At 44.0% G+C, this 11,230-nt stretch overlaps 1 protein-coding gene across 1 annotated transcript; it reads right to left on the bottom strand.

Annotated features, from left to right (window-relative positions):
• Positions 1–2,772: 2,772 nt before the first annotated feature.
• On the bottom strand, positions 2,773–11,030 carry LOC138367973 (calphotin-like). The gene is made up of 4 exons (XM_069330264.1): positions 10,472–11,030; positions 5,183–5,757; positions 3,927–4,829; positions 2,773–3,558 (listed from the first exon to the last, which is right to left on the bottom strand). The coding sequence occupies exons 1-4, from the start codon at positions 11,028–11,030 to the stop codon at positions 2,773–2,775; spliced, it is 2,823 nt and encodes a 940-aa protein (XP_069186365.1).
• Between the last annotated feature and the right edge of the window lie 200 nt (positions 11,031–11,230).

Genomic DNA, 11,230 nt, shown 5'->3' with positions numbered 1-11,230 from the left:
TCAGCAGTCTGATCAGGTTGAGGTAAATCCAGCAATTGTAGTACTAGATGTATGACAGTTTTCTCATTGCCAGCATTATCCCTAGGAAGCTGGACCGGGAAATTAGTGCTGTCGCTATTTTCATTTACATTTTCTACTACTGGTTCAGCTTCACCTCTAGTTTGGAGGCATGTTAACTTAGTAGCCTCAGGTATTGGGTTTTCAGAATCCACAGAGACTGTGGATAAATTGTCTGAGAACTGCTTAATTTCTGGTGGTATAATATTGGGTGAAGCTGTAGTGGGTGAAGCTTTATCCTTGTTGATTAAAGGATCTAATCTGGCTTGACATTTATTCTCAAAAAGATCCAGATCATCCATAACATAATCTACTTTATTTGATGTACTTGCTAATTGTTCTGATTCAATTATCCTGTGTAAATGTTCCAACCTGCCTTGAGTTTCTTCTTCATATTGTGCAAGGTCAGACAGGAATGGTTCCACATCTTCAACTACTATGTCGTCGTCGTCGTGGACCTGATTTTGGTAAGATTTCCTATTTGCTTTCAATATATGCAATTGGGTTTGAATCTGTAACAGTGGTATTTTCAACCGACGATAATTAATTACAGGCTCATATAACAACTGTTCATATTGGTCGAAATCTCTTGTTAGTTGGCGTTTGCTTGCTATTAAAGCACGCTTTGCTTTCTGTGGATTAGTCATGGTGACTTGTTAATTGGGCACCACTGGCTCATAAATTGTGAGCAAGTACTGATGGTAGCCTAGGGTAAAATTCTGCACTCACTAGGCAATAATCCTACCTCTACTAGAGGTTAGCACTTAAAATTAATACACATTATATATATATACAATCATACACACTAATGATTTGAGTGATAAACCAGTGTCATGGAAGTACCTTTAGGTTAGCTCCTCAATATCACCCTAGGATGGTATAGACACTAATTAATCACTCAAAGGTGTAATGATCATAAATAAATTATTATATATACACAACTCAACTCGAGTTGATAAAAATTACACCCAAAATAGGGTCTGCACCATTCATTAATGTCGCTAGGTTGTTCAATATAGTACAACTGACTATGGTAATAATGGGACTAGGATGAACAATAAATAGTTCAACTAGTCAATGGTAATATCCTACCCTGTTGTGGGTTGGCAATTAGTAAATATTATACTGTGATCACTAGTGCAATATATATTAAATAATTCTCTATTTTGGAGAAATAATATACACAATTATTGATAATAGCCTCTTAATTAGCCTCTATGAAACTTCTAATATTATCAAGAAGTATTAAATATTATTAGTGACCTCGCGAAATAAACTCCACAAAATTCGTGGATAATCTCTCGCGAAATTTAACACCACGAAATCCGTGAACAATCTCGCGACACAGCCACTAATTTGGCTGGCTTCAATATTAGCGCTGTCATTTCACAGAATAACACGCCACCAAATCTGTGGGTGTGCATGAAACCGCTGACTAAGGCTTAACTGGGCTGAGCGGGGCTCGTGAGCTCGCACGAGGCAACGCCGCCGTCTTTGACTGCTGGCTTTGTATAAATCACACTGCACTAGTATATTTAATGAATCCACTGGTTAACTGGTTCATCCGGTACTAAGATGACCAAATGTGGGTTCAAAGGACCAAATAATCCGGTTCCGAAGGTCCAAATATTGTGGGAACCAACCTGTGAGATTTATATTTATTTAATTTATATGAATTTATAGAATTTATATTTACGTTAATTTATATAATTCGATAGCAATTTGTATAATGATAAGTGGACTGTATTTCTGCAATAATCTCATAATCTCACAAATCGATCCTCTACACATTAGGGGGGTTTATATTGAATTTATATATATGCAGCCAATCAAACTATAGTATTAGACTACATACATTGAAGAGGTTCCTTATCTTATTTGTACAGCAGGAATTAGTCCACCAGGTATAACTAGGATGTAGACACCAAATTATCCTCTTTGAGGTAGCTTCCATCACCCAGTAACTGGTACACAAAGCATGCTTCCTCGTCTTGACCTGTCAAAAGGGCGCTAGCTGTAAATCCAGAATCCTAATATATGACAGCTATATCAGAGAAAACACTGTACAAGGAACCATAAAGACCTGGCTTAATTACCTTTAGTATGAGGCGATCTCGTGCTCTAACCGGCCCACCCTATCTAATGACATTAATGGCCACAAATGATAGATAAATGGGTTTCGGCAGAACACTTAACTTGTATTTGTTGACAGCGTGTTGATGATGGTACACCTTTGGTTTCCATAACACTTCGTCCAAGTAAAATTAACAGGAGCCGAATTGCTCCCGTGCACCTCTGGTCTAAGTACAAACAATGGCTGACCATTCCCCCACAACTGACGCTACTGGCCTACATTGTCCAGATGACAGTAAGTGATAGAAGGGTCATATTTACTCTATTTTAATTCTGATAATTAAGTTAATTTATATGAGATGTTTTTATGATGGTAAAGTCCAAAGACTAATGTATTTAAGAATAATTCCCACCATAATAGGTGGTGAATTTATAATAGTATGTGGTAATGATATTCCATTTTCTATAGACGGTAATTCCACTACAATTTACATTTTCTATGGGTAACTTGTTTATACAACACAGCAATATTATCTGTCTGTATGATATTATTAAATGGTGTTGGATTTTCCGACACTGGTGTTACTGCCTCTGGTGTTACTGCCTCTGGTGTTACTGCCTCTGGTGTTACTGCCTTTGGTGTTACTTCCCTGGTGTTACTGCCTCTGGTGTTACTTCCCCTGGTGTTACTGCCTCTGGTGTTACTGCCTCTGGTGTTACTGCCTCTGGTGTTACTGCCTCTGGTCTTACTGCCTCTAGTCTTACTGCCTCTGGTGTTACTGCCTTTGGTGTTACTGCCTCTGGTGTTACTTCCCCTGGTGTTACTGCCTCTGGTGTTACTGCCTCTGGTCTTACTGCCTCTGGTGTTACTTCCGCTGGTGTTATTTCCTCTGGTGTTACTGCCTCTGGTGTTACTGCCTGTGGTGTTACTGCCTCTGGTGTTACTTCCTCTGGTGTTATTTCCTCTGGTGTTACTGCCTCCGGTGTTACTGCCTGTGGTGTTACTGCCTCTGGTGTTACTGCCTTTGGTGTTACTTCCCCTGGTGTTACTTCCTCTGGCGTTACTTCCTCTGGTGTTACTGCCTCTGGTGTTACTGCCTCTGGTGTTACTGCCTCTGGTGTTACTGCCTCTGGTGTTACTTCCGCTGGTGTTATTTCCTCTGGTGTTACTGCCTCTGGTGTTACTGCCTGTGGTGTTACTGCCTCTGGTGTTACTTCCTCTGGTGTTATTTCCTCTGGTGTTACTGCCTCCGGTGTTACTGCCTGTGGTGTTACTGCCTCTGGTGTTACTGCCTTTGGTGTTACTTCCCCTGGTGTTACTTCCTCTGGCGTTACTTCCTCTGGTGTTACTGCCTGTGGTGTTACTTCCTCTGGTGTTACTTCCTCTGGTGTTACTTCCTCTGGTGTTACTTCCCCTAGTGTTACTGCCTGTGGTGTTACTTCCTCTGGTCTTACTGCCTCTGGTGTTACTTCTGGTGTTATTTCCTCTAGTGTTACTGCCTCCAGTGTTACTGCCTCTGGTGTTACTGCCTCTGTTGTTACTTCCCCTGGTGTTACTGCCTCTGGTGTTACTTCCCTTGGTGTTACTGCCTCTGGTGTTACTGCCTTTGGTGTTACTGCCTCTGGTGTTATTCCTCTGGTGTTACTTCATCTGGTGTTACTGCCTCTGGTGTTACTGCCTCTGGTGTTACTGCCTCTGTTGTTACTTCCCCTGGTGTTACTGCCTCTGGTGTTACTGCCTCTGGTGTTACTGCCTCTGGTGTTACTGCCTCTGGTGTTACTTCCTCTGGTGTTACTTCCTCTGGTGTTACTTCCTCTGGTGTTACTGCCTCTGGTGTTACTTCCTCTGGTGTTACTGCCTGTGGTGTTACTGCCTGTGATGTTACTGCCTCTGGTGTTACTGCCTTTGGTGTTACTGCCTTTGGAGTTACTGCCTCTGGTGTTACTGTCTCTGGTGTTACTTCCTCTGGTGTTACTTCCTCTGGTGTTACTGCCTCTGGTGTTACTTCCTCTGGTATTACTGCCTCAGGTATTACTGCCTCTGGTGTTACTGCCTTTGGTGTTACTGCCTCTGGTGTTACTTCCCCTGGTGTTACTGCCTCTGGTGTTACTGCCTCTGGTCTTACTGCCTCTGGTGTTACTTCCGCTGGTGTTATTTCCTCTGGTGTTACTGCCTCTGGTGTTACTGCCTGTGGTGTTACTGCCTCTGGTGTTACTTCCTCTGGTGTTATTTCCTCTGGTGTTACTGCCTCCGGTGTTACTGCCTGTGGTGTTACTGCCTCTGGTGTTACTGCCTTTGGTGTTACTTCCCCTGGTGTTACTTCCTCTGGCGTTACTTCCTCTGGTGTTACTGCCTCTGGTGTTACTGCCTCTGGTGTTACTGCCTCTGGTGTTACTGCCTCTGGTGTTACTTCCGCTGGTGTTATTTCCTCTGGTGTTACTGCCTCTGGTGTTACTGCCTGTGGTGTTACTGCCTCTGGTGTTACTTCCTCTGGTGTTATTTCCTCTGGTGTTACTGCCTCCGGTGTTACTGCCTGTGGTGTTACTGCCTCTGGTGTTACTGCCTTTGGTGTTACTTCCCCTGGTGTTACTTCCTCTGGCGTTACTTCCTCTGGTGTTACTGCCTGTGGTGTTACTTCCTCTGGTGTTACTTCCTCTGGTGTTACTTCCTCTGGTGTTACTTCCCCTAGTGTTACTGCCTGTGGTGTTACTTCCTCTGGTCTTACTGCCTCTGGTGTTACTTCTGGTGTTATTTCCTCTAGTGTTACTGCCTCCAGTGTTACTGCCTCTGGTGTTACTGCCTCTGTTGTTACTTCCCCTGGTGTTACTGCCTCTGGTGTTACTTCCCTTGGTGTTACTGCCTCTGGTGTTACTGCCTTTGGTGTTACTGCCTCTGGTGTTATTCCTCTGGTGTTACTTCATCTGGTGTTACTGCCTCTGGTGTTACTGCCTCTGGTGTTACTGCCTCTGTTGTTACTTCCCCTGGTGTTACTGCCTCTGGTGTTACTGCCTATGGTGTTACTGCCTCTGGTGTTACTGCCTCTGGTGTTACTTCCTCTGGTGTTACTTCCTCTGGTGTTACTGCCTCTGGTGTTACTTCCTCTGGTGTTACTGCCTGTGGTGTTACTGCCTGTGATGTTACTGCCTCTGGTGTTACTGCCTTTGGTGTTACTGCCTTTGGAGTTACTGCCTCTGGTGTTACTGTCTCTGGTGTTACTTCCTCTGGTGTTACTTCCTCTGGTGTTACTGCCTCTGGTGTTACTTCCTCTGGTATTACTGCCTCAGGTGTTACTGCCTCTGGTGTTACTGCCTCTGGTGTTACTGCCTCTGGTGTTACTGCCTCTGATGTTACTGCCTCAGGTGTTACTGCTTCTGGTGTTACGTCCTCTGGTATTACTGCCTCTGGTGTTACTGCCTCTGGTGTTACTGCCTCTGGTGTTACGTCTTCTGGTGTTACTGCCTCTGGTGTTATTGCCTCTGGTGTTACTGAGTCTGGTGTTACGTCTTCTGGTGTTACTGCCTCTGGTATTACTGCCTCTGGTGTTACTGCCTCTGGTGTTACGTCCTCTGGTGTTACTGCTTCTGGTGTTACGTCCTCTGGTATTACTGCCTCTGGTGTTACTGCCTCTGGTGTTACGTCTTCTGGTGTTACTGCCTCTGGTGTTACTGCCTCTGGTGTTACTGCCTCTGGTGTTACGTCCTCTGGTGTTACTGCCTCTGGTGTTACGTCTTCTGGTGTTACTGCCTCTGGTGTTACTGCCTCTGGTGTTACTGCCTCTGGTATTACTGCCTCTGGTGTTACTGCCTCTGGTGTTACGTCCTCTGGTGTTACTGCCTCTGGTGTTACTGCCTCTGGTGTTACTGCCTCTGGTGTTACTGCCTCTGGTGTTAGTGCCTCTGGCGTTACTTGCTCTGGTGTTTCTTCCTCTGGTGTTACTGTTAGCCACAAATTGTAAGACAGTTGGAGAATAGCTAGTCACAGAAGCAGTAGGCCCAATGACGCCACACGCTATAGAGAAGGACAGAGAAGCATGGACAAACTGCATATTCCTGGACTGCCAAAAAGCCTTTGACACAGTACCGCACAGAACACTGCTATTCAAACTTGAGAGGCAGGAGGGAGTAAGCGGAAAAGCCCTAACTTGGGTAAAGAATTACTTAACAGGATGGAGCCAGAGAGTAACAGTCAGGGGCGAGAAGTCAGACTGAGGAACCGTAACGAGTGGAGTACCTCAAGGATCGGTGCTGGGACCAGTTTTATTTCTGATATACGTGTACAACATGTCTACAGGAGTCGAGTCCTATATGTCGATGTTCGTGGATGACGCGAAATTAAGGAAACGAGTTATGACAGATGAGGATTGTAGGATCCTCCAAGAGGACTTGAACAACTGCAGAGATGGTCAGAGAAATGGCTACTGGAGTTCAACATGAGCAAGTGTAAAGTTATGGAAATGAGACTAGATGACAGGAGACCAAAGGGACAATTTACAGTGAAGGGAAACTACCTACCTGTGACGATTCGAGAAAGGTACTTGGGAGTGGACGTAACACCAAACCTAACTCCTGAGGCACATATAAATAGGATAACGACAGCAGCGTACTCTACGCTTGGAAAAGTTAGAACATCATTCAGAAACCTAAATAAGAAAGCATTTAGGGCGCTTTACACAGCCTACGTGAGGCCAGTCTTAGAGTATGCTGCCCAGTCGTGGAGCCCCACCTAAGAAACACATTAGGAAACTATAAAAGGTTAAACAATTTGCAGCGAGTCTCGTCCCAGAGTTGCATTTGATGGGATGTGAAGTGCAATTGAAGGAACTGAACCTGACGACGTAAGAAAGAAAAGAGGGAGCAGAGAGATATGATAACAGTATACAAAATACTTAGGGGGATATACAGAGAGGAAATAGACGAAATGTTCACAAGGAATACCAACAGAACGAAGGGACATGGGTGAAAGCTGGAAACTCAGATGAGTTACAAAGATGTTAGGAAGTTTCCTTTTAGCGTGAGAGTAATGGGGAAAAGGAATGAACTAAAGGAGCAGGTTGTGGAGACAAACACTGTTCATAGCTTTAAAAATAGATATGATAGAGAAGTAGGACCGGAGTCATTGCTTTAAACAACAGGCGGCTAGAAGAGCCAACGCTCGATCCTGCAGGCACAAATAGGTGAATGCACACGCACATGCATAAATACAAACGCACATATGTCGGGAAACCGACACACACACACACAGGGGGCCTCGTAGCCTGGTGGATAGCGCGCAGGACTCGTAATTCTGTGGCGCGGGTTCGATTCCCGCACGAGGCAGAAACAAATGGGCAAAGTTTCTTTCACCCTAAGTGCCCCTGTTACCTAGCAGTAAATAGGTACCTGGGAGTTAGTCAGCTGTAACGGGCTGCTTCCTGGGGTGTGTGTGTGTGGTGTGGAAAAAAAAAAAAAAAGTAGTTAGTAAACAGTTGATTGACAGTTGAGAGGCGGGCCGAAAGAGCAAAGCTCAACCCCCGCAAAACACATCTAGTAAATACACACACACACACACATATAACACAGTCTCCCTTAGTCTGTAATCCCTTCAGGATGGAAAATGGTAGACTCCGTGACGTCATCGACTCCGTGACGTCATGGATGTCATGACGTCACGAACAAAAAAGTAATCAACAAGACTGAATATAATTAAATACATGAAATTGTAGCTAGGTTCCCTTGTTAATGTAAAATTACTTTGAGAGATGAACCAAGATGAGGGCGTTGGCTCCACTGAGAGCAAGGCTCCCGCACCAGAATCATAACAAAGCAGCCATACGCTGTACTTGGCTCCAGGGCTGGTGAAACAACTAGACACCCCAATTACGTGTCAACAACCAGCAACACAGCCTATCAACATTACAACAACGACCGTATCCGGCTTATCAAGTATTGTATTTGAAATCACAGTGTGCACTTTTTTTCATTTATAAATAAGTCGGTCATAATACAGGACAAAAACAAAACACAATGTACGTGTACTCCATTACAGCCCTCACACTTTATGTCATACCTGTAATTGATATGTTTAGGGAACTTTGATTAATTCCTTGCATTCCATACAGGTAAATTGTGAGAGGAGCATCAAGAATCTACGCAGACAGTTGGTTCATATACATTAACTATTTGTTTGCCAAGCTTTGTTCTTCCCACCAGCCGCCATTACGTGGCACAAGGAGGCACAGAGCCACACCCAATCTGGAAGCTACACCTACATGCCTTACCAGGCCCACACTACTGGCACAGCTAAGCCATTTTGAATCAGTATTAGTAGTCATAATTAGTAATTATTACTAGTAGATTAGACCACCACATGTGGTATATTATAATATTATAAAAGGTCAACAATTGGTAGTTTAAGAAGGAGCCATATCAAAGTGGTTTAGGCTACCAATTGTCCCTCCCATTAGTGTGTAAGATATTTCAGGCAGTTTACAAGTATATACAGTTCACTCAATTAATTCTTACTTACTAAGAAAAATAAATAAGACATAACTTTATCTTATTAAAGTCAATTTAAAAAAGAGATTAGCTGCCTGGAGATTCCCCACAACTTAAACTCACGTAAACACACACACACACATGAACAAATCCACAAGGGCCATGACGAGGATTCGAACCTGCGTCCGGGAGCATCCCAGACACTGCCTTAATCGACTGAGCTACGACTGGGTTAAATGGTGTGTGTGTGTGTGTGTGATGATGTAAGGGCGAAGAGGGAGAACTTCCTATTGACATAGCTCGGGTGCAGGGAAGGGGGGGGGGGTTGTGTAAAAGCCTGGTTTGTGCCTCGGAGAGGCTACGGGATCCAGTAAGTTCAGTAGAACTTCGGTTTCAACCCTTTTAACCCTGTCGTAGCTCAGTCGATTAAGGCAGTGTCTGGGATGCTCCCGGACGCAGGTTCGAATCCTCGTCACGGCCCTTGTGGATTTGTTCATTTGATGCATCACGTTAGTGTGATCTCTGTGTGTGACACACATGAATATACACATGCACATAAAAACACACATACACTCACATACATATACACACATACACACACATTACTCCTGTTGATTGACGGTTGAGAGGCGGGACCAAAGAGCCAGAGCTCAACCCCCGCAAACACAACTAGGTGAATACACATTTACATGAACAAATGAAACACATCTCGGTGAGAACATACACAAACACATACACACACACATACACAAACATACATAAACACACATAAACACAAGCGTACACACGTAAACACACACTATCATACATAAATGCACACACACAAACATACATACACACACACACAAACACCTGGAAAAGAAAGAGAAGGTCTCCCAGGTCTCTTTCACAAAGAAAGAGACCTGGGAGTGGATGTGACACCTAATCTAACTCCTGAGGCACATATAAATAGGATAACGACAGCAGCGTACTCTACACTGGCGAAAATTAGAACTTCATTCAGAAACCTAAATGAGGAAGCTTTTAGGGCGCTTTACACTGCCTACGTGAGACCCGTCTTAGAGTATGCCGCGCCATCATGGAGCCCCCACCTGAAGAAACACATAAAGAAACTGGAGAAGGTTCAGAGGTTTGCGACGAGGCTTGTCCCAGAGCTACGAGGGATGGGATATGAAGAGCGGCTGAAGGAACTGAACCTTACGACACTAGAGAAAAGAAGGGAGAGAGGAGATATGATAGGGACATATAAAATACTCAGGGGAATTGACAAAGTGGAAATAGATCAAATGTTCACACGTAATAATAACAGAACGAGGGGACATGGGTGGAAACTGGAAACTCAGATGAGTCACAGAGATGTTAGGAAGTTTTCTTTTAGCGTGAGAGTAGTAGAAAAATGGAATGCACTTGGGGAACAGGTTGTGGAAGCAAATACTATTCATACTTTTAAAACTAGGTATGATAGGGAAATGGGACAGGAGTCATTGCTGTAAACAACCGATAGCTAGAAAGGCGGGATCCAAGAGTCAATGCTCGATCCTGCAAGCACATATAGGTGAGTACATATAGGTGAGTACACACTCACATACATAAACGAACACACACAGACGCACAGTTTATAATCCACCTTTGCCTAACATTAAGAATGGTCAATGAGGTTGGTCATATTTTCCCGTGAGCGACTCCTGGCCTGTTTTACGGCATGACGTGAGGAAGAAGACGAGTCTCTGCGGTGTTTGTTTATCATTAAAGCCAGGAATAAAGCTTCATATAATGGCACCCTGCATCACATCAATGCTGACTCACTTTCCTTATTTCCTGACTAATGCTCTCATATCTGGCTAATGTAAACTGCTTTTGTTTTTACGAGTTGGGGCGATGACATTTGTTGCCTCGTATATCACTCTCTGGCAACTTGTATACCTCTTGTACCTCTGGCAACTTGTATATCTCTTGTTCATCTGCAACTTGTATATCTCTCGTACCTCTGGCAACTTGTATATTCGTAGTATATCTGGCAACTTGTATATCTCTCGTACATCTGGCAACATGTATATCTCTCGTACATCTGGCAACTTGTATATCTCTCGTACATCTGGCAACTTGTATATTTCTCGTACATCTGGCAACTTGTATATCTCTCGTACATCTGGCAACTTGTATATCTCTCGTACATCTGGCAACTTGTATATCTCTCGTACATCTGGCAACTTGTATATCTCTCGTACATCTGGCAACTTGTATATCTCTCGTACATCTGGCAACTTGTATATCTCTCGTACATCTGGCAACTTGTATATCTCTCGTACATCTGGTAGCTTGTATATCTCTCGTACATCTGGTAGCTTGTATATCTCTCGTACATCACTGTTACCTCTGGCATCTTGTTCATCCCTGTTACGTCGGCAGACCAATACGGCAGCCATGGTCTTACTGTCGTAAGACACAGGGAAAGATTGCCAGACATGAAGCAGTCAATGACATCGTCAAGAGAAGTTTGGCTTCAGCTGGGTGTCCAGCACAAAGGGAACCTCAGTTGTGCAGACCTGACAACAGCCAAAAACGCCCAGATGGAGTCACCCTGCAGCCGTGGAGGGAAGGTAAACAGGTCCTATGGGGCTACACG

Source organism: Procambarus clarkii, chromosome 3 (assembly GCF_040958095.1).
Source record: "Procambarus clarkii isolate CNS0578487 chromosome 3, FALCON_Pclarkii_2.0, whole genome shotgun sequence".
Classification (NCBI taxonomy): Eukaryota; Metazoa; Arthropoda; class Malacostraca; order Decapoda; family Cambaridae; genus Procambarus; species Procambarus clarkii.
This window is presented reverse-complemented; position numbering and strand designations above follow the sequence as displayed.

Bases quoted from the DNA above. Each gene is read 5' to 3' on its own strand.
- LOC138367973 (XM_069330264.1), bottom strand. From the start codon at position 11,030: ATGGCTGCCGTATTGGTCTGCCGACGTAACAGGGATGAACAAGATGCC. The intron at 5,758-10,471 runs GTAAAAACAAAA...ACGTAACACCAG, and splicing joins AAATGTCATCGCCCCAACTC to AGGCAGTAACACCAGAGGCA. The intron at 3,559-3,926 runs GTAACACCAGAG...GTAACACCACAG, and splicing joins AGGAAGTAACACCAGAGGAA to GCAGTAACACTAGGGGAAGT.